Source organism: Pongo abelii, chromosome 9, assembly GCF_028885655.2.
Source record: "Pongo abelii isolate AG06213 chromosome 9, NHGRI_mPonAbe1-v2.0_pri, whole genome shotgun sequence".
NCBI classification, from domain to species: Eukaryota; Metazoa; Chordata; class Mammalia; order Primates; family Hominidae; genus Pongo; species Pongo abelii.
Window position 1 is genome coordinate 31,544,410 of NC_071994.2, and position 24,283 is coordinate 31,568,692.

A 24,283-nucleotide genomic window follows, 5' to 3' on the forward strand; every position below is an offset into this window, starting at 1 on the left:
TAGGTGGAAGAGCTAAGACTCAAAAACAGACTGCAAAGCCAACTGGGTCAAAGACTATTTGGTCCTTCAATATTCTTCTCCCATTTTTCCTTAGTAAAAGAACCTCAGCTTTTAGCTGGACACGCTGTGGCCTGAAGAAATGACTGTTTCCCAGCCTCCCTTGCAACTAGATAAGGCCAGGGTATTGAGTTCTGGCCAAAGAAACATAAGCAGCAATGTGTACAACTTCTCAAGAGTTCCCTTTAAAATAGAGCAGTGTGCCCGGCCAGGCGCGATGGCTCATGCCTGTAATCCCAGCACTTTGGGAGGCTGAGGTGGGTAGATCACGAGGTCAGGAAATCGAGACCATCCTGGCCAAAACAGTGAAACTCCGTCTCTACTAAAAATACAAAAATTAGCTGGGCGGGGTGGCAGGCACCTGTAATCCCAGCTACTTGGGAGGCTGAGGCAGGAGAATCACTTGAACCCGGGAGGTGGAGGTTGCAGTGAGCCGACATTGTGACACTCCGTCTCAAATGAACAAACAAAAATAGAGGGGTGTGCCCTTCTTCACTTTTCTATGTCTGTCATTCTGGAACTTGGACCTCCAGCAGTCATCTTGGTCCATGACACAGTAAGGATGTCAGAATGGAGCTGAAAAGAGCCTAAATTTCTGGTAACTTCATGGTTCTGCCACGCCAACCTTAGACTGCCTACACCCAAAGTTATTTTATGTGACAGAGAAATAAACATCATGTGGGAGTGGTTATTTTGGATTTTTCCAAATTATTTCATTATTTTAGATGCAGTCAAATTAATCCCAATGTAAATACTGATCTACAACAACTATGCAATACTCTCTCAGTTCTTCATTAACGCCCTGGAACTAGACAAGATTATTATACTTCCTATCACATATTTCATGTTCATCTACCATCCAGCAGGCACTGTGCTAGGTGCTGGGAATACAAAGATGAATAACATATGGTTCTAGCCTTAAAGAGTTTACAACCCACCAGGGAAAGACATGGAAAGAAATAACATGACATAGTACACAGTATTTAGTGCTACAATAAATGTTCACAGGCTGTTATAATGGGAACACAGAGAAGGATACCTCAAAGCCTATATCTACCTAGTAACACCCTACCCATCTTTCAAGGCCTATCTCAAAGACTCCTTCCTCTAAGAATCTATTCCTGGCTCCATGCCCTCCAGTGATATCAATTTCTCTTTTCTCTCCACTTCCATAGCATACTATTTGTACCTTTTCTCTAATACACACAAATAAGCATGTGAAAAGACTCTCTTTCCTATTAGGCTGTAAGCTTCCTGAAGTTGGAAACTTTGCTTATTCTTCTTAGTATCCACCACACAGTTCACCATAATAAGTGCTCCAAAATTATTCAGATGAATAAAATTAGTTTAAACAAATAAAATATCATTCTCTAAAATGAAAGCCAGCTATATGTTATAGTTTGGACATACTATAATGAATGTATTTGCTAATCTTCTTATTGATGTTAAAAACCAATTATTACCTTACCAAAAACTAACTAAACCCACCTGAAGTGGGTTTAATATATAAATGTTCAACAAAAATAATCTAGCACATTATAGTATACATCAAAGTCACTGCCCATAGAGTTATTTGCCGTAAATTGTGGATTGAGCCTTTGGTATATTTGGGAAATTTTGTTTGATTGGTTGGTTTTGGTTTTTTCATTCTTGATCAGTTTTCTGACATTTAAAAAGGGCATCAATATTGATTTTTTTTGCACCTGATGAAATGTTGGCTTGATCCTATCATAGTGATATATACATACATGCAAACACGTGTGCGCATGAGTATACACACACACACACACACACACACACACACGCAAATTCTCTCTCTCTCTCCCCCACTCAAACACACAAGATTCAACTCCCCCAGAGCCAGGCTTCTGCATTTCTTACCCCATTCTCATCTCTACTCCCCATATCAAGACTAAAGCTTCTGTTTCATCCATTGTCTATAATACGTCTCCTATTCTGAAAGGTCCATGAGCATCTGTGTTCCTTACTGCCACCTAACAAGTTTAGCCCCTGGTTCTGAATATTAAAACAATAATAAGAGCAGGAAACTCAGCTGGTCCTCTCAGACTGAACTATAACTTCAAGCAGAACACATACGAGGCACTGATACAGATGAATCTCTGGCTTCTCAGACTTCTCAGGGTTAGATGAAAGTGGAGAGATTCATGATACAGATGAATCTCTGGCTTCTCAGGGTTAGATGCAAGCAGAGAGAAAAGGTGGGTATGTCAATGAACAGGCAGGCAGGGCAACCTCCCTGTCAAGAGTTGTGGTCAAGACAATGGTGACAGAGGCTCAAGAGTCCTTTATCACCAGAGGAGCCTAAGAATAAGCCTACTGCATCAGCAACCTTACCCAAAAAATCAATTGCCTAACAGCATAAAATGCCTATGAACTCATCCTATTTTGATTGAAAGGCCAGGAAAGAGAAAAAGAGGGTACCAGACTTTTAGGAGAGAGAATAGAGAAAGCCTGGACCTTTTCTCTCAAAAGTGGATTGTTCAGACCACTGGCTAAGCACTCTAGTTCTTTAATGAAGCTCTATCACCATCAATGTTAAATCCCCTGAAAAATCTAACTAATGTAAAATAATCTCATATTCCCTCCATAGAGCAGTATTTTCATCTGTGCTAACAACACATTCAATTGCTAGAACAATGCCATTCTCTCATTTACAGAGCCAACTAACCCTTCTATAAGGAGTTGTTCATATACACCAAACCAATTGTCTCTGCCATGAATAAAATCACTGGACTCTATACAGTAGCATCGAATGGTAACACAATAAGAAAATTTCCCTAGATCTTCACAGGATGTCATAATTCAGGTCTCCGCCCAATGTCATATGCTCAGAGATGCCTTCTATAACACATCTTATCAAAAAGTAACCTATCCTGCCACACCAACTCATTCTTACGTTACCATGATTTATTGTTTTCATAGCATATAACACCATCCAAAATTACTCTACTATTTCTTTCCCACTGTAGAGAGTGAATTCCAAAAAGCTAGAGCCCTATCTGTCTAGTTCACTGCATACTTCCAAGACTTTTTACAGGTTAAGAAAGTACATTTTGATTGGAAATCCCAGAACTGCAGGCCTCACATAAACTTTCTACAGAACTATGCAGGGGTGGCTCCAACTAATGACAGCTTGCCATCCCCTTTACCTTGGTCTTAGCTTTTGTCTTATTCTGTACAAATAAATAAGACACTGGTTGAACCACTATGTATGCCAGTGCTACAAACTCTAATTAGAAGGTGACCTATATCTCTTCAGCAAGAATAAAAAATAAAAAATATAAATAGATACATTACAGCAAACCTTCAACCTTCTGTCTCCCTGTGAGAGCTTCTTCTATGAGCTGACTGAAAAGCCAGATTCACTGACCACTATGGAATACACTATGGCATACCTCCAGCCCCTCGAGAATCACAGCTATATCCTCCCATTCACCCAGACACCAATGTTCCTCAGTCACTCCCCAAGCAGTTGTTCCTCTTATCACTTAACCAAACATTCTCCCCAAATATCCATCTTAAAAGCAAAGGGTGTGTCTTAAAACCCTTTGGATCTGTCTAGAAAAGCCATGTTAAGAACTCCACAAATGCTATATATTTACTGAATTCTGCCAACCACTTCTCCCTTTGCCACTTTGTAAGACTCTACCTTTTCTTCAGGTGATCTTGGGGTAAACTAGACAAGTGGTTTTCAAACCACAGGACATGACACATTAGTGTACCATGAAATCAATTTAGTGGGAGTGTCCAGAATTTTTTAACAGAATAGAAGAGAAACAGAACATATCGTATGTAGTAAGGCAAATGGTATTCCATTTGAGTTAAAAGGGTATGTGTAGTGGGTGGCTGTGTGTATAAAGGAGATCACAGTATAAAATATATTTCTTCTACTGTAGGTTGTGTTCAAAATAATTTTAAAAATTACTAGACTACTGAGTATATCTAAAGCACTTTTATTGTTCAACATAAAAATTCATTAAATGTAGCTCTGAATGCAAATTCCCTTGACAATGTAAGAATTTTCATATGAATAAATCCATAAGCCAGATCAAGCTCCTTTGTCAGATCCAGTGACCCATTTTCATAGACAGAAATTATGGTCAGAGTAAGAGAATCCCACATATCTGAGATGACAAGTCATGACTCAGGTAAGAAGTCATAAATTGGGCTGCATAACTATTTTTCTAGGATAAAGCTAAAGACTAGGCTCAGTTCAAACTTCGACCCACAAAATCTGCTGGAGACCAAATGCCACTGACCAAAACTGCAATACAGCAACGTCCAGGAGAAAAGAAAGAACAGTACTTCAAGTGACTAAATGCTGATCTTTCCCCTTCAAGAGGTTCACTCAGTCCATTTGGCCTAGCAGGTTGTCTCCATCCCTAATCCCCTCTTGCTGTAGGATCACCCTGTTTTTCTGCTCATTCTGGCCTACTCTGAAGTTTGCTTTTTCTCTAAATGTCAGCAGACTTTGGCAAGAACTTGGCCTTCTACTGCCAATACCAGCCACTGACAGCCTGGCTAAACACTGAGGTATCAAAACATAAATTGTACAAATTCCTCTCAATTCTAAACTTGTATAATTAGCCTCCTTATATTAATAATAAAAAGAAGAGCTAACATTTAGTGAGCACTAACGTGTTAAGCATTGTTAAAGTCTCTTAATCACCCACAAAGACATTTCATTCTCACAAAAGTTCTATTTTATTTCTTATCATTATGCCCATTTTAGAAATACAGAAACAAGAACAAACTATAATATAACTGGCCTAAGGTCAAAAAGTGGTAGAGCGAGGATATTTCCTGTCCCTCTCTAATCCTGTATTATGTTGTACTTTTCATTTATAATACTTATTACACGTTTGCTTATTTGTTCTTTTCTACTTCCTTCCAACAGAATGTAAGCTCTGACAGAAGTACAGACTTTCATTTTGTTCACTGCTATATTCCCAATACTTAGAAAGTACCTAAACTCAGTTGATTCTCAATAAATACTTGCTGAATGAATGAATGCAGTATAACAACAATCCTCTTCTTTTGCCCATCATCCCACTAAGCCACTTTTACTGTTCCAAGATATTCTCTTGCCAATAAGTAAATGTACATTGCACTCAAAACATCTGAAACCAGAGAACTGAAACTAGAGCTGCCATCAAGCTCATATCTTTATTGAATCAAAATGAGCAGCTTCTCACCCTAGCTACCTAACAGAGCAAATGTCATGCTCTTTCTGAGGAGAATAAAGAAAATATTACTCCAGTCTTTACAATTCCTTCAAACACAACATCTGGCATTAAATGAAAAACTGTGAGACATGACAAGAATCAGAAAAATATAACATATAATCAAGGATGATTCCCAAAAAGATCCAGAGAAATAGATCTCTAAAAAAATAACCAAATTGACATTCTAGAGTTGAAAAACACGGTATCTTAAATTAAGAATTTAATGACACTCAATGGAGTATTTCCAGCTGCTATACATGAAGAATGAAGCAAATCTATGGAGTGATTTCCAAGACATACTAAGTGTAAAAAACAAAGCGTAAAAGATTATATTCTCCCAAAACCTTGTAACTCCAGTTTCACCATAAGAAAAAACACCAGACAAATCCAAATCAAGGAACATTCTACAAAATACCTGACTAGCACTACTTAATACTATCAAGATCATCCAAAACAAGGAAATGTAATGTGAAGTCCTGGATAGAATTGTGGTACAGAATTAATCAAGAGGAAAAACTAGTGACATTCAGTAAAGTCTATAGTTCAGTTAGGAATGTTCTAACATTACGAAAAGCAGAGTACACGAAGCAGTTCTTGATCTGAGAACATATACTGAGCCCAAGAAACTAGGCTGTGCATTTGGTTAGTAGAAAGTGAGGTGTGAGGGGAGTATGGGATAACAGAAAGCAAAGCCTATGGCATGCTCAGAGTAAAACATTTAAAGGATGGCCAGACATGGTGGCCCACGCCTGTAATCCCAGCACTTTGGGAAGCCAAGGCGAGTGGATCATTTGAGGTCAGGAGTTAGAGACCAGCCTGGCCAACATGGTGAAACCCAGTCTCTACTAAAACTACAAAAAATCAGGCGGGCGTGGTGGCACATACCTGTAGTCCCTACTACTTGGGAGGCTGAAGCAGGAGAACTGCTTGAACCTAGGAGGCGGAGGTTACAGTGAGCCAAGATTGTGCTACTGCTTTCAATCCTGGGCAACAGAATGAGACTCTATCTCAACAACAACAACAACAACAAACAAACAAACAAACAGAAAAACCATTTAAAGGAGATTCTTTCTGGCCAGGTGTGGTGGCTTATGCCTATAATCCCAGCACTTTGGGAGGCCAAGGCAGGTGGATCACCTGAGGCCAGGAGTTCAAGACCAATCTGGCGAACATGGTGAAACCCCATCTCTACTAGAAATACAAAAAATTAGCTGGGCATGGTGGTGGGCACCTGCAGTCCCAGCTACTCAGGAGGTTGAGGTAGGAGAATCACTTGAATCTGGGAGGTGGAGGTTGCAGTGAGTCAAGATGGAGCCATTGCACTCCAGCCTGGGCGACAAAAGCGAAACTTCGTCTCTAAATAAATAAATAAATAAATAAATAAAGGGGATCCTTTCCATATAGACTTGAGACCCTCTCACCTTTTCACTCTGCTAAAAATCTCAGAGTAAAAGCAAACTAAACTTGTCACTATCCAAACATCCAAAAGGGAAGGTAGAGAGGTTAACAAAATACAGAGGGGGAAAAAAATGAAAGAAAATCTCTAAGATGTGGGCAAGGTCCTCCTGAAAGTTTGGTCCAAGAAACCTCAAGAAATTAATTTAGTAGAAGGGGACTCTAAACAAGTTGTACTCTCAGGCCTTAGCAGAATCAAACTCAAATCCTCTCTCGAAGTATGCAGCTTCATGCAAGATTTGGAAAAGTCCCATAAGCAGTTTTTAAAAGGCAATGAGAAGCTACACAGCTACACAGAACCCAGCACAAAAAGAAATAAAAACATGAAACATGAAAAAATAAAAACAGCAGCAAAAAGAGGTCCACAAAGTCTTTATATACTAGAATTATCAGAGGCAGATTATCAATCAATATGCCTACAGTTCTTAAAGGAATAGCTAAGACAGCTACAGAATGAAAAAAAAAGAATTAGGATTCACAAATTTATACTAGCACATTTGAAAATTTACATAAAATGGACAAACGTCTGAGAAAATGTAATTTATCAAAACTGACCTAAGAAAAAATAAGACAACCTAGACAGACCTATGACTATTAAAGAAATTGAGTCCATAGTCAAAAATACTATGTAAAACAATAATACCCAGCAATCTCATTACTGGGTATACACCCAAAGGAAAATAGATCATTTTATTATACAGATACACGCACGTGTATGTTCACTGCAGTGCTATTCACGGTAGCTAAGACACTGAATCAATTTAAATGCCCATCAGTGATAGACTGGATAAAGAAAATGTGGTACATATACCATGGAATACTATGCAGCCATAAAATGGAATCAGATCATGTCCTTTGCAGGGACATGGATGGAGCCAGAAGCCATTATCCTCAGCAAACTAATGCAGGGAACAGAAAACCAAATGCTGCATCTTCTCACTTACAAGTGGGAGCTGAATGATGAGAACATATGGACACATGGTGGGGAACAACATACACTGGAGCCTGTCAGTGTATAGGGGGTGGGAGGAAGGAGAGCATCAGAAAGAATAGCTAATGGATGCTGGGCTTAATACCTAAGTGATGGGATGATCTGTGCAGCAAACCAGCATGGCACATGTTTACCTATGTAACAAACCTGCACATCCTGCACATGTACCCCAGAACTTAAAAGTTTGAAACTAAAAATAATAATAAAATGTTGGTGATCAGTTAAAAAATGTAAAACCAAAAAACAAAACAAAACAAAACAAAGCACCAATAATAAACCAACTCTCCCTTCCCCCTTCACTCTCTCCAGGAATAGATGGCTTCCATGGTCAGTTCTACCAATCACTCTAGGAAGAAATATTTCAATCTTTCACATATACTTCCAGACCATTAAAAGAGAGAAAGAATATATAAGAAACACCACACTCTGCCTCAGACTATGAAGCCAAACTTTGATAGCAAAATCTCATGAGAACAGTAAAAGAACAATGATAGGCCAATTTCTCCCATAAATATAAATGAAAAAAAACTACATAAATTATTAATAAGCCAAATCCAAAAACATAAGGCTACTTCATTATGACCAAGTTGGGTCAAGGATATCCCAGAAATGCTAGTCTTTCTGCTTTAATTATAAAATACAAAAATACGAAGAGATGAAAGTAAGACCATATATATGCACACACCTATATTTGCAGAAACACACACCTGAAGGGTAACCAAAAAACTAATAAAAATTGTTATTGGCCAGGCACAGCCTGTAATCCCACAGCTGTAGGAGGTTGAGGCGGGAGGACTGCTTGAGGCTAGGAGTTCAAGACCAACTTGGGCAACATAGCAAGACACCCATCTCTACAAAATAAAAAAATAGAGTTAGCCAGGCATGGTGGGACACCTGTAGTCCTAGTAACTCAGGATGCTCAGGTGGGAGGACTGCTTAAGCCCAGGAATTTGAGATTACAGTGAGCTATGCTCACCACTGCACTCCAGCCTGAGCAACAGAGTAAGATCCTGTTTCTAAGAAAAAAACAGGTAGTTACCAACAGCCGGTAGAAGAATCAGGTGAAAAGGGCACAGGCTTTTGAGGCATATGAACATATCACTGATTTTTAAAATTAACTTTAATAAGTAAATCAATTAATGTAATTCATCATCATAACACAGTGAAAGAGAAAATCACATGATCCCAAAAGATGCAAAAAAAGCATTTGATATTAAGTAACCAATCAAAATTCAGAAAAACTTAGCAAACCAGGACTAGAATTTTTTTAAACTGATAAAACATATCTATTTTCAAAAACCATAGAACATATCACTTATTTGTGCAATGTTATCAATCATTGCTAGACTAGGAACAAGGCCAGAATACCCACCAATCACATCCATTCAACATAATATTCAGGGTGCTATCCAATGCAGTAAGGCAAGAAAAAACAAATAACAGATATAAGGATTGAAAAGAAACAAACAAAAAGTATCTCTCTTCACAAATACAATCAAGTATGTAGAATAAATCTACAGATAAATTATTAGGATATGTAAGATAATTCAGCAGACAGATTACAAAAAAATCAATATATAAAAGTTAATCACATTCCTATATTCAATTAGAAAACAAAACTTAAAACCATTTATTTTTATTTTAGAGATAGGGTCTTGCTCTGTCAACCAGGCTGGAGGGAAGTGGCAGGATCATAACTCACTGCAGCCTCAAACTCCTAGACTCAAGCAATCCTCCCACCTCAGCCTTCCATATAGCTGACAGGTGTGAGCCACTGTGCCTGGCTCATATCTTCTACAATACTATAAAATTATGAAGTATCTAGGAATAAATTTTACAATGATGTGAAAAATCTTTCAGGAAAAAAATATAAAACTTTACTGCGAAGCAATAAAAAAGACCTAAATGAATGAATCAGAAGACTTCATGTTGTAATGATATTAATTCTCCCTATATTGGCTTATAAATTTAATATCCAAAAACACTCCTGCAGGCTTTTTAATACTATGATTCTAAGAAATGTAAAGGGCCAAAACTGGCCAACACACTCTTGTAGGACAAGATGGAAGGACCTGCTTTACCAGATATTAAGACATATTATAAAGGGATGATAACTGAGAAAACATGCTGTTCACACAAGGATATACTAACAGATAAATGGTAGAGAACAGAAGAACCAAGAAACACATTCACACACATTATGGGCACTTGATATATGACAGTGGGACAGCAAATCAGTGCACAAAGGAAGGGCTTTTCAATAAATACAGCAACAGCAATTGGCTATCTGTATGGAGAAAAAATGAAATTGCGCCCCTACTTCTACTACACAAAAATCAGTACTAAGTAGAACAAGACACAAAAAGCACTAACCATAAGGAAAAGTACTGATAAGTTTTACCACATTAAAATGAAGAGCTTCTATTCAAGGCACAACTTTTTTAAAAAGAAAAACCACATAGAAGATATTTGCAACCCACATAGAAAGAACAAAAACAAAAATCAGAAACAAATATATAGCTGGGCACGGTGGCTAACACCTATAATCCCAACACTTTGGCAGGCAGATCACCTGAGGTCAGGAGTTCAAGACCAGCCTGGTCAACATGGCAAAACCGTCTCTACTAAAAAAAAAAATACAAAAATTAGCTGGGCATGGTGGTGTGTGCCTGTAATCCCAGCTACTCAGACAGCTGAGGCAGGAGAATCATTTGAACCTGGGAGGCGCAGGTTCCAGTGAGCTGAGATCTAGCCACTGTACTCCAGCCTGGGCAACAGAGCAAGACTCTATCTCAAAAAATAAAAAATAAAATATATATATATATATATAAACTCATATAATGAGAAAAGACAACTCAATAGAAAAATGGGCAAAAGAACTGACTAGGTACTTCACAGAGGAAATATAAAAGATCCTCAAAGTCATTAGCAATCAGAGGAATGAAAATTAAAACCACAATAAAATACCATTACACAGCCACAAGATTGACAAAAATGAAAAATACGGTAATAGCAAGTTTTGAAGATACAGAGCAACAGGAACTCTCATATATTCTTCATAGTGATTCAAACTGGTACAACCACTCTGGAAAATAGTTGGCAACATGTAGTATTACTGAAGATATGCATAGCTTCTGACACAGCAATTTCACTCCTGCGTTTATATTCCACTTATGTTAAATGTACACCGAGACATGACCACGAATATTTACACTGACATTGTTTGTAACAGCCCGACGCTCCCAAACCTGGGAACAAATCAAATGACCATATATGACAGAATAGATAACTTGTGGCATACTCATAAAATGGAACTCGAAATAGTAATGAAAGTGAATAAACTACAGCCACTCATAGGATGACTCTCACAAACACAACATTGAGAAAATGAAGCAAAACCCAGAAGAATGCATGATAAAAATATGATACCCATAGTGTCAAGTTCAAATAAGTTTAGGAATGCATACATATGGAGTAAAAGCATAAAGGTAAGCAAGAAAATGATCACAGAAGTCAAGATTATGCTTACTTATGCAGAAGAGAGATGGTTATAATTGGAAAAGGTATGGGGGAAAGGCTTCAATATTGCTAGTAATGTTCTATTTCTTAATCTGGATGGAGACTACCTCAGTATTTGTTTTATAATTATTTGTTAGACTGTAAGTTTTTACACATTTTCTGAATGTGCATTTTACAATTATAAATAGGGACTAAAAAAGGGAAAACCTAATACAGAGGATCTTCACTCTCAAGGTATTTGTTATCCCAATACCAGCTATTCCCTATTCAGGGAAGCAAAAGTCACCATAATATGACAATGTTCACTAATACAGATTACTTAATGAACTGATCACTCCACTCAAAATTTCCCCTCCCTCCCCGATTAACACCAGCAGTTTCTCTCAATGATAGTAAACATCCACAATATGAATAAAAGGCGCATCGTCTGCAAATTCATTCATTCAACAAATATTTCCTAAGTGTCCACTGTTCTGGGGGACCAGTAAGGTCCACGACAGACAAAGATCCAGACAGAGGACATGGGAACTTCCACTCCCACCCCAATTTGGCCTCCATCTTCTTACCCTCCTTTTGTACTAAGTCTCAAACACGAAGAATCTAAAATGAACTCGGGGCACATATGAAGTTACTATTAAAACTATTTTGTTAGTCTTTTCGATGCAGACGTATCACTTGCTTGGATTCATGTGGCAAAAGCCTATTTCCCATGTTTTCAAGTAGGCAAAAAGATTGCCTTATCAAGAGCCCTAGCACAAAGCACCAGTTTCAACAATAGTGATGCTGTGGAAATTGGCCTAAGTGGGGTCAAAACTCCCAAGAAATGCTTTACCTGGGATCCACAGACCAGAAACTTGCAGTTTTCTAGAAATTGTATACTAGATTTTGTGTGTGTATTTTCTCAGGTCAGAGTCCAGAACTTTCATCAGATTCTCAAAAGAGTTTAACCAAAAAGGGTGAATAAGAACTGCTCCCAAAAAGTTGGAAAGACTAGCTTCTTAGGGACCCAGTGAAAGCGAATGTGGTCACAGCCAGGCCACCTGAGTTGAAACCCAGGTGTCCTGACCCCTAGGCTTATGCTCTGAAGGCCCAATACTTACTCTTAATTCTTCAAAGGCTTCATCTAGGGTGGAGAGTTGGTGGCCCTGGTGAGCCCCAATGACTGGACACAGGACACAGATGAGCTGCCTATCTTCCTGGCAATAGGTGCTCAAATCGAGCCCATGGTCCGGACACTTCCTCTTGGCCACTCTCTCTGCTTCCATTTCTATTTCTGGGTCAAATTCACTTTCTGCCTCAGTTTCTCCCTCCGCCTCGGATTCCCCTTCTTCTTGGTTGTCTTCTTCGGCCTCGCTTTCTTGCTCATCCTCCATTTCTTCCTCGCTGTCTTCTTCACTCTCCTCATCGCTCTCATCCTCACTCTCTTCCTCTGTCTCGCTCTCTTCCTCTGACTCGCTCTCTTCCTCCGATTCACTCTCTTCCCCTGCCTCGCTTTCTATCTCCCTCTCCTGCTCCACCTTGACCTCCGCTTCTTCCTTCCCCGCCCCCTCCCCGTCAGCTGGCGGGGTCCAGGCCTGGGCGCCGTGGACGTATTCGGCCAGGTGGTGACTGAGGAACTTCTGCCTGTGCGCCTCGGCATGGCGGCGGCAGTAGCAGAAGCCGCATTCTCGGCACACTTCCTCGGCCCCCGGAGCCTCGTCGGGCTCGCACTCGTCACACGTGCCGTCGTGAGGCAGCTCCTCGAAGGCCGCGCCCACTCCAGAGGCCATGTGGGTGCTGTGACGCGGCCAAGGCCTCGGGGCCTCGGGGCTCGCCGCCTTCCTTCCGCGCGGCCTCCTCACTTCCTCCTCCCGCCCCGGGTCCCTTCCTAGGGAGTCGCCGCCCGCCTGGACCGCGCCGCGTCTCGAAGAGGGACCTGGGGCCGCGGCAGCCCCTGCCCGGGCGGAGCAGCAAAGAGCCTTTCCGCCGGCTCGGCCTGCTCCGCTCTGTCCCTGCGCTTCCTCTGCCGCGCAGGGCACTTCCGGCGCGGCCACCCGCGCCCCCGTCGGCCCCCGCGTCGCGCCGCCCGCTCAGCCTCCCGCTACCCGGGCGAGATCGCGGCCGCCGCCGGCCCCCGCGCCGCCCCGGTTCCACTTTCCCTTTCCCCGTCAGGAGGCCTCCTTTTACTTCCTGAGTCATTTAAAGTGGCAATGACCCTTTTCTGTTTTTCCCGCGGGGCTCAGCTCCTCCGCTCCAAATCTCAGCATGCCTTGGAGGAGGAGGAGAGAGAAGGAGGATGGGGGAAGTCTCTTACTCTCTCCAGAGGCAGGAATTGGGCTCCGCCTCCCCCATTCCCTCCCTGGAAGTGTCAACCTGAGTTTTCAAGGCCACTAGGCTGGTGTCCCTGTGCATTTCAGTCTCTCTTGTACCAATTTGTCGCCGCCCGTCACAGTCCCCAGTGTTCTGCAAGGTGCCCGGACAGTGTTGTTTACCAGACTGAACCTGACCTCTTGGGATTTCCTGAGTGCTGAAGGGCTATGTTTGTTCTAGGCTCGGGGAATCGGAGTCAGGATGAGCAAACAAATATTTTCGATCCGAAGCAATACTGTGCTTTGTCTATTTGCATTCGTACCTCCTAGGATCTCAGAATTTCTGGGGTGGTAACCTCTGTGCGGTTTTCTGAGAGCTGCCTTGGGTTGGGCAGAGATGTCAGGTGAAGTGAGGTGGGGAAAGGCCGTATTTGTCGAGTGACAGGTCCAGGTTGCAGTCATTTTCCTTTATGTAAGGTGTCCCTCTAGATTCCCATTGGGCTCTAAGAGAAAGGAAAGGAACTGTTGTTTATAAAGCAGTACTGTAGTGCCAAGAACCCGGCTACATCTTTTTGTGGCTCTTTAAAAGCCGGTTTTGGAAGATCCTTTGCCCGATGATCCCCAAATCCTGGTGCCACTACCTATGAGTTTTATGACCACGGACAAGTTAATTCATCATTTTGTTTTCCACTTTTTAAAAAAGATGTAAAGTGAAAAGAACGGTAAATATCTACCTCATGGGGTAGTTTTGTGGATTAAATGTAACGATGCCTGCACTGTATTCACTAAGCTTTCATTATTATTTTTGGCACAAATTGTATTTAGTGCTCACAATGCCCCTTTGAAGGAACATATTTTACACACGTAGGGCATTTTCGGCTGGCTGCTGGTAATGTAGCCAAGTCTCCACCTCTACCCCATATCCATGTCTCTCCATTCACAGAAGAGTTTTTGTTTTGCACTGTATTTGGGAGAGGGAAAATTCCGTTTTTATCTAGTCAAGGGAGAGGCTGAGGTGTGTTAAGAAGAATGAAAGGGGATGGAATGGTGTCTGTTTTACATTGATTCCCTCAGATGATTTTGAGTTAGAATTTCCAGATGCTTTCCTCAAACATACCAGGGGATGAGGTGGGGTAAAAAAAAATTTTTAATAGTTTTTAGTGTCTCCATGGATAATGTATGCCTAATCTTTGTGCAGCTTTTGTTAGATATTTATTTTTTAGAAACCGTTCTTTTTAACCTCAGAACAATTCTATAGAATGTTGAAAAAAATCAGGTTTATTTTGTTCCAATTCCATACACATTTCTGTTTTCCCCTGGCTCATTTCTCTGGAAATTATTTCTGTGTCTGCTTTTGAAACATGAATTGATGCACCATTCTGAAAAAAAAAATTCAACAAATGACAACTCAAACACCAACATTAATATACCTAGTGAGAAGTGTGCCTTGCTTGGTTATTTCTACTCCTGTCCGCCCCCAGGCTTAAAAGGAAACAACTTAGCCTTTACAAACATAACGTTCTCACATTTAGAAAGTCTTTTTTTCAATGAAAATAATTTTTATTTTTTTATTTTTTTTTTTTTGGTGACAGGATCTCTCTCTGTTGCCCAGGCAGGAGTGCAGTGGTGCAATCACAGCTCACTGCAGCCTCAACCTCCTGGGCTCAAGCAGTCCTCCCAAGTAGCCTCCCAAGTAGCTAGGACCACAGGCATGAGCCACTAAGCCCCTCTACTTGTTTTGGTATTTTTTGTGAGACGGAGTCTCGTTATGTTGCCCAGGCTGGTCTTGAACTCCTGGACTCAAGTGATCCTCCCACCTCAGGCTCCCAAAGTGCTGGGATTATAGGTGTGAGCCACAGGCCTGGCCTTTTCAATATCTTAAAAGGACATTGTTGTATCCAGGGTCTTTGATGAGGGGAAGGGGAGTCATGTCATCATTATTGTTATTAACTGTTTCTTCTTAATGTTACCTGACAGAAAGTTAAAATATAATACTGTGCAGTTCAGTATCTGACACTTTACAATTCTTCTTGAGAACTCTGTGGAGAGAGGGTCTTAGAGGCAGACAGATTAAACTTTCTTTTTTTAAGATGGAGTCTTGCTCTTTTGCCCAGGCTGGAGTGCGTTGGCATGATCTTGGCTCACTGCAAACTCTGCCTCCCGGGTTCAAGCGATTCTCCTGCCTCAGCCTCCCAAGTAGCTAGGATTACAGGTGTGTGCCACCATGCCCAGCTAACTTTAGTATTTTTAGTAGAGATGGGGTTTTGCCATGTTGCCCAGGCTGCTCTCGAACTCCTAGACTCAAGTGATCCACCAGCCTCGACCTCCCAAAGTTCTGGGATTACAGGTGTGAACCACCACACCTGGCCAGATTAAACTATTAAAAAGGGACTTCATAAATTTCTGGTGACAAGGTGTGGCAGACTCAATGAGGCAGATCTCTGTACCCCTCTGCAGAGAAATCCGAACCATCTGATTCCCCAGGAATTAGTATCTTTGGGAGTGTCCACAAATAGCACCCTTGTTGTATTAACCTATTGCTACATAGAAACTGACATCAAAATGTAGCAGCTTAAAACAATAAACATTTATTATCTCACATAATTTCTGTGAGCCAGGACTCTGGGAGTGACTTAGCTGAGTGGTTCTGACTTAGGGTCTTTCAAGAGATTTTGGTAAACATGTTGGCTGTGCTATCGTCACTTGAAGGCTTACCTACAAACGTAGAATTTGCTTCCAAGATGGTTCATTCACATGGCTGTTGGCAAAAGGCCTCACCACTTTCTATAAGGCTGCTGGAATGTCTTCAAGACAGGGCAGTTGAATTCTCACAAATCAAGTGATCCAAGAGAGGGCAAGATGGAAGATGCAATGTCTTTTATGACCTAAGTTCAGAAGTCACATGCCATCATTTCGTACATAGCTTATTGGTTAGAGATTAGCTCTATTCAGTGTGGGCAGAAACTGCACAAGGGCTTGAATACCAAGAGATGGGAATCTTTGGGGCCATCTTGGAGGTTGGCTGTCACACTCTGCCCTTTGGTCACCAATGATTCACGTATCTCCCAAATGCAAAATACACTCGCTTCTTCCCAAGGTCCCCAAAAGTCTCAACCCATTATATTATCAGCTCAAAGTCTGGAGTCCTGTCATCTAAATTGGGACCAGGTGTGGATGAAACACTTTGGTATAGTGTTTTAAGTGCAGCTCCTCAAGTATAGTTCATTTGAATGCCTATGTCTCCCACACCCCAACATGCAATGGTGGGACAGGTTTAAGATAACTGGTACAGGCTGGGCGCAGTGGCTCATGCCTGTAATCCTAGCACTTTGGGAGGCCAAGCGGGTGGATCGTCTGAGATCAGGAGTTGGAGACCAGCCTGGCCCACATGGTGAAAGCCCATCTCTACTAAAAAAATACAAAAATTAGCCAGGTGTGGTGGTGCATGCGTGTAATCCCAGCTGCTCGGGAGGCTGAGGCAGGAGAATCGCTTGAACCCGGGAGGCGGAGGTTGCAGTGAGCTGAGATCACACCACTGCACTCCAACCTGGGTGACAGAGCAATACTCTGTCTAAAAAAAAATAAAAAAGATAAGTGGTACAGACAGTCCTGCTCAGAAAGGAGGAAAGACAGGAGGCCTGAGAAGTCACTGGCCCATAGAATCCTTAAATCCAGGTAGACACATGTTGGAAGCTGTTTGATTAGGGTTCAAACCTACTCCTTGTTCAGGAATGAATCCCCATGGCTTTTTATTTCACCCGTTGAGCTCTTGATTCCACTCTCTGAGTCATCTTTCCTTTTCCATTAAAAGTAGTTCATGTTTGCAGCTGTGTAATTGTATCAATTTGCTTACTACAAGTAGGATTTAGGAGGTCCAAAGGCTACTTTTCATTTTGTACTCTGTCTGTGTGTCCATGTTGGCAGCGCTTCTGCCAAAGAATTGTTTTGAAAGCTTTGTGGATCTTCTATAAATCAAATTGGGGTTCATACCATTGGACAAAAATTATACATATAGCTCTTTTCAAGATAAACCCTTCTTTACTCTGTAGAGTCCCTCAGTGAAACTGCTAGAGCACAACACTATAAATTTCCTCCAAGCTCTATGGTTTGTTTGAATGATTCTATGAATCACTGCTATAGATCCTTTTGAGGTCTGAACAAAGGATTTTATGGCCGCACTCTTACCTTCATCATTTGATGATGTTTTGCTGGGAATGTCCTGGAGTTTTTCTTTGCCTGGGAGCCATTTTTTCACAGTAGCATCATTTGCTATCTGGGGAAGCTGGGAATTTTCAAAACTTGCAAGTTCCGCATTTTTTTTTTAAGTCCTTCCTTTAGATGATCTCTTTCTTTTCACATTTTGCTATAATCAGCAAGAAAACATCAGTTAGCACCTTCAACAGTCTACCATGAAATATCCTTAGCTAGAACACTCAGCTGGTTAGGCACAATTTCTACTTTGCACATTACTGCAGGTGACAATGTTACTAAACTGCTGCCACTACATAACAAGGACCCTTTTCCTCCAGTTTCCAAAAACATGTTCCTCATTTCCCTTTAAGTTCTCACCAACAAAGGCTCTAGTGTTTTTCGCTCTTGTTGCCCAGGCTGAGTGCAATGGCGTGATCTCGGCACACCGCAACCTCCGCCTCCAGGGTTCAAGCGATTCTCGTGCGTCAGCCTCCCAAGTAGCTGGGATTACAGGCATGAGCCACCACGCCCGGCTAATTTTGTATTTCTAGTAGGGATGGGGTCTCTCCATGTTGATCAGGCTGGTCTCGAACTCCCGACCTCAGGTGATGTGCCTGCCTCTGCCTCCCAAAGTGCTGGGATTACAGGCGTGAGCCACTGCATCCGGCAAAGACTCTAGTCTTTCACTAACATTGTCCTCAAAGTCCTTCCAGCTTCTACCCTCTGCTCAGTTCTAAAACCATTCCAACATTTTAGGTTTTTGTTATGGAAAAACTATTCTTTTTAATAAAATTTGTGTTAGTTGTCTATCGCTACATAATGTAGGAAGGGAGGGGAAACTTCACCCTCAGAAGATTTGCTGAAAAATCACCTGAACAAAGGCAAATTAATAGAAGAAAAGATGTATAAATTTATTTAATATAAGTTTTACACTACACAAGAGTCTTCAGAATGAAGACCCAAAAGTACAGGAGGAAACTGTCTATTTTTATACTTAGGGTCAATGAAGTATGAACAGCCATGTAGAAATATGATTGAAGAAAAAAGGGTATGATCTAATGCTAATGTCAGGGGTGTTTGAACCAGAGCAACTGCATCTTGAATAGGGGCTAGGTAAAATGAGGGTGAGACCTACTGCGCTGCATTCCTAGATGGTTAGGCATTTTAAGTCATAGGGTGAGATAGAGGGTGAGCCCAAGATACAGGTCATAAAGACCTTGCTGATAAAACAGATGGCAGTAAAGAAGCTGGACAAAACCCAGCAAAACCAAGATGGCAATGAGAGTGACTTCTGGAGATCCTCACTGCTACACTCCCACCAGCACCATGACAGTTTATAAATGCCATGGCAACGTCAGGAAGTTACCCTATATGGTCTAAAAAGGGTAGGCATGAATAATCCACCCCTTGTTTAGCATATAATCAAGAAATAACCATAAAAGTGGGCAGCCGACAGCCCTCTGCTCTGTCTATGGAGTAGCCATTCTTTTATTCCTTTACTTTCTTAATAAACTTGCTTTCACATTACGGACTCACCCTGAATTCCTTCTTGGGCAAGATCCAAGAACCCTCTCTTGGGGTCTAGATCGGGGCCCCTTTCTGATAACACTAACAGACTGAGTGGGGAGACAGCAGGGTCTGCCTGTCTAGATTCCTCTTGGCCTTTCTGTGCAACATTCCTTCCTTCTAGACACAGGGCAGGACTTTCTCTGGAATGGGGGTCTTATGACCTACAATCAAGCAAAGTAAGTCAGATCATTTCTTTATGGCCAGTTTTTACGCAGAAATGTGGGGGAAAGTTGGAGTAATACTTTTAAGTTTTATGACTGGCTTTGGGAAAAAGAGGTTCAGGTGTCTACGACTCACCTTACAAAAGTAGCCGGGTGTGGTGGCACATGCCTGTAATCCCAGCTACTCGGGAGGCTGAGGCAGGAGAATGGCTTGAACCTGGGGTCAGAGCTTTCGGTGAGCCGGCGATCGTGAACCTGGGGTCAGAGCTTTCGGTGAGCCGGCGATCGCGCCACAGCACTCCAGCCTGGGCAACAAGAGCGAAGCTCCCTCTCAAAAAAAAAAAAAAAAAAAAAGGAATTCTAGTTTCTATGGCTAGCCTCGGGGGGAGAATGAGGGGCTAGAGACAGGAAAGTTAGAGAAGGTCAGAGAGAAACTTGTGCTTCTGAAGCCTTCATTTGGGGGTATCATTTTCTGAGCCCAAACAATAACAAATTACCCCAAAACTTTGAGTCATCTTGGGGGCTGGTCATCACACTTGGCATTGCTGTTGTCTTCTCATCGTAGGTAGCAATGACTCTAAGGCATCTCCAAGACGCTCAGCAGCTGGCAGATGTGGAGGACAGGGCAGTTTGCAGCTGCAGCTGTATTCTGAGTGCATGTGAGACTTCCAGAAATAGTGTATTCCTAAATAAACAGGTGTCAGCTGTTACGTGGCTGATAGCCCTTAAGTCTTTTAACATTTCAACTCTACACAAAATGAGGAAACCTAGGTTCAGAGAGGTGAAAAACTTAAGGTTTACACAGCCAGAAGCTAGCTGAGTTGGGATTCAAACTCAGATCTTTCAGACTGGATATTACCATATTCATCTGTGGTTTGAATGGTTAATATCCCCCCTAATTGCCTGATTCTAAATAACTTTACCTGTCTTTTCCTTCCAGGTGTGAAATCTATTTCTATCCCCTTCACCTGTGCCACATAGAAGAGCCGAGTTTAGTAAGAGGCATAACATAGTACATTTAATTTTAGAAAAACCTTTAGACATTGAAAAGACAACAGGGTGGAATTTCAAAGTCCACTGCTTTAGGGAAGGTAATGCACCCCTTCAGCTGATCCCATTCTTATGTAATTAGACTGTCACTTCAGTGACTGATTTCATTTTCCCCAACAAGCCCCTGAGATCACCTGAATCTCATCTCATGCTGTTATCATATTAGCTAACATCTTATCCTATTAAAGTCAGTGCAGTGAAATATAGTATCTCCCTGCCCATCCCAGCCCTGCTAAAATATAAAGAATGAAGCCTTTATGGCTGAGTGGCTGAGCCTGACTCTTTTCCTCAGAAGCCTATTGGAGAGGGATATACAAAATAATTCCATGGCCCAATTCCCTTCTGAATATTTTCATTTCATCCAGTGCTTACAAGCAAATTCTTCACTTCTTGGTAACATTACAATGCTCTAAACACCCCAATCCCTTAAAAAATAAGCATGTGTAAAGATAACTTCAGAGAAGCCCTGATCAAGACATTTTCATTACACTCATGGAGTATCATACTTGCTAAATAGTTCCTGTAACTATAACAATAATAACATACCCATTTTTATATTCATCATTTTATTCACTGTAAGAATTCTAAAGATTTCATTGATTGTTGTTTCAGTTTTCTTCAGACACTTTCTATAGTCTCTGCTAGTGGAGTTTCCATTTTACCAGTGTGTAAACGAAAGGCCAAGAGAGTGATTTAAAAGAACATCCAGTCAATTGTGAGTTAATCTCTGACTTCCTGCCTGGTCCCCAAGCCAGCTCCCTAACCCCTGGGTGTTGCTCATTCTTTTTGGCAAAATGATGTTTTCAAACTCCTCTTCTTGAAAATGCTTTGTTAGGGGTGGTCTTCGGTTTTACCCGAGTGGGCTTCGGGGAATGGAGGCAGACACTTAATCATCTGTGAGATCAGCCCTCTTTGGGAGTGAGAAAAATCCCTAAATTTGCCTTCCATTACTCCAGTTAGAAAAGCGGTCACCTCTGGACTGGAAGTAACTAAAGTCTTTGTATTTCAGCAGTTAGTGCACTGCCCTTGTAAATCAGGGATTATGAGGGAAAATCTCCCCAAGGCCCGTTCTCTCCATTTATTCATTTATTTTGGAACTCAGGTGCAGATAGGCCAGTTAATCATACAACTCAGATCATAACCTGTCTTTAGTTTATGCAAGTTATCTCATTTTATGTAATTTTAATTTAATTTAATTTTTCTTTTATCTACAGACTCCCACTCTCATTCCCTCAACTTCTTCCCACAGAAACTCACTCTAATGTGTTTGATAAATATCCTTGAGTATATATCTATCTTTAAAAAGTGTAATTATTTTGTTTACGCACGTGTTAGTCCTTACATAAACATGGCACTAAGAAATGCTTTCTATTTCTGTCTTTTTTTTTTTAATACAATGCTGAGATTGTTAAAATCTTGGATATCCACTCCTTGACAACATTTGGTATTATCTGACTTTCTAATTTTTGTCAATGGGTATAAAGTGATAACTTGTATTATTTTTGCATGTCTCCAATTACTTATAAAGATTAATGGCTCTTTATATTCTTGTTACATGAGCAGCGTGTTCATTGCTTTTGCTTATTTTTGATTGAGTTCTCTGACATTTCATTATTGCTTTCATAGAATTTTCTTGTTTCTTTTGGGTAGTTAATCCTGGTCAGTTTTAGATATTGTAAGTATCTTCTCCCAATCTGTCACCTGTCCATTATCATTGTCTATAGTGGTGTCCTTTTTGAATAGAGACCTTATGTTCTGACGTAGTCAAATCCATTCTGTTTTAAAAGTTTATCTCTACTCCAAGATTATACATATACACTCCAATATTTTCTTCCTTTATCTTTATGATTTTCCCTTTCACATTAAGTTCCATCTAGAAGTTACCTTAGTATATGGTTTGAGATAGGGGTCTAACTTAACTTTTTTTCTCCATAGAGTGAGGCATTTTTCTCAATATCTTGACTCAATTTATAATCTTATCTATGAATAAAGAAATTTGTATTGTGGGAGGTACCAGAATGATGTAGGTAAGAGTAGAGAGTGAGGAACAGGTAACAGGTGACTTATTTCCCCTAAGTATGCTCTCTAAAAGTGGTACATTTCCAGAAAAGTTTTAAGACAACATATAGCCATAGTAGTTATTTAGGCAATGATGACAAGATATTAGAGGAGTGGAGTTGAGGATGGAAGAGGCCTCAGTTCAAGAAACACAGATAAACCAGAGGGCCCACAGACATAGTCAAAATGGGGAAGAGCCATCCTGAAAACGCTGAGGCAGCCTCTTCTGATGGGGAGGGATGAGGAGTGAGAATAGGTAGTTTCAGAGTGGGTCATTCCTTCAGTCATTAACTTATTCATTTAGTAAGTGTTGGTAGACTGGGGACAGTGGCTCACGCCTGTAATCCCAACACTTTGGGAGGCCAAGGCGGGTGGATCATGAGGTCAGGAGATTGAGACCATCCTGGCCAACATGGTGAAACCCCATCTCTACTAAAATACAAAAAAATTAGCCAGGCGTGGTGGCACGCAACTGTAGTCCCAGCTACTGGGGAGGCTGAGGCAGGGGAATCACTTGAACCCGAGAGGTGGAGGTTGCAGTGAGCCGAGATCGTGCCACTGCACTCCAGCCTGGTGACAGAGCAAGACTTCATCTCAAAAATAAATAAATAAATAAATAAATCAATAAAATAAGTGTTGATTACTTTCCATGGGCCAGTCCCTCTCCTATGTTCTGAAGATGCACCTGCAAAACAGGGCCATGAGTGCTGCCAGTGCATTTATATTTCGAGCATATGTTAACATTCTTCTATTTCTGTTCACCATGCACACTACCATCAGAATCATTCTTTCGAAATGCAAATTTAATTAAGATACACTCAACTTCTGAATATCCATTAGATTTCCATTGCCCACTGCAAACACAGCATGGTATGCAAGGTCCTCCTTGATTTGACCACCTGTTTACCTCTCCAACTTCATCTCTTGCAGCTCCCTCAACTCTACACCTTGGTTCCCCATAGACCAAGGGGGATGTTTCGTATGTGCGAAACATCTGGTGACCTCAAATTAGGTAATTCCCCCATTTTCTTATGAAATGATCATATAAGAAAACTTGTATTGCCAACTTGAATGTATAAATGTTTGGGGATATAACTGAAAATTTCTAGTGTCTCCTTGTAATAGTTCATGTATTAATTTAGTTAAATATATTTTAAATTAAATATTATATAAAATATTAATTTACAAACGTTGATTCTTTTTGTGTCTCAAATTTCATGAATAAGTTTATTCCAACTCTTCATAGGCAGTTCTGACAGTGTCTTCATCATCACTAGAGCTACATTTTGAGTCACAGAACACAGCTTTTCAAGGCATACCATCTTCACAGCTTTCTACAATGTTTATAATATAGGACTTTTTGAAACGAAATGATGCAGCCACTGGAATTTTTATCACAAATCATACATATACCTTTATATAACAACAGGACATTTTTTAAAAGTCCCTCATAGGCCGGGGGAGTTGGCTTATGCCTGTAATCCCAGCACTTTGGGAGGCCAAGGCGGGCAGATCATCTGAGTTCAGGGGTTCAAGACCAGCCTGGCCAACATGGTGAAACCCCATCTCTACTAAAATACAAAAATTAGCTGGGCATGATGGCAGGTGCCTGTAATACCAGCTACTCGGGAGGCTGAGACAGGAGAATTGCTTGAATCCAGGAGACGGTGGTTGCAGTGAGTCGAGATTGTGCCACTG

At 41.0% G+C, this 24,283-nt stretch overlaps 1 protein-coding gene and 1 long non-coding RNA gene across 3 annotated transcripts in view; both read right to left on the minus strand.

The window, feature by feature from the left end:
• Positions 1 to 13,288, minus strand: part of TRIM44 (tripartite motif containing 44) — a 162,898-nt gene extending 149,610 nt beyond the window's left edge. The window contains exon 1 of one of the 2 annotated variants that reach the window (XM_054523782.2): positions 12,369 to 13,288. In XM_054523782.2, the coding sequence (XP_054379757.1) occupies positions 12,369 to 13,037 (669 nt within the window). In that variant the 5' untranslated portion in view covers positions 13,038 to 13,288. 2 annotated transcript variants of the gene reach the window in all.
• Positions 13,289 to 17,741: 4,453 nt separating this feature from the next.
• Positions 17,742 to 24,283, minus strand: part of LOC134762154 (uncharacterized) — a 28,188-nt gene continuing 21,646 nt past the window's right edge. Inside the window, exons 2-3 of the long non-coding RNA XR_010141860.1 lie at positions 19,614 to 19,807; positions 17,742 to 17,919 (exon numbers count right to left, since the gene is read on the minus strand). This is a non-coding gene — a long non-coding RNA (uncharacterized LOC134762154). The remainder of the gene's footprint in view (positions 17,920 to 19,613; positions 19,808 to 24,283) is intronic.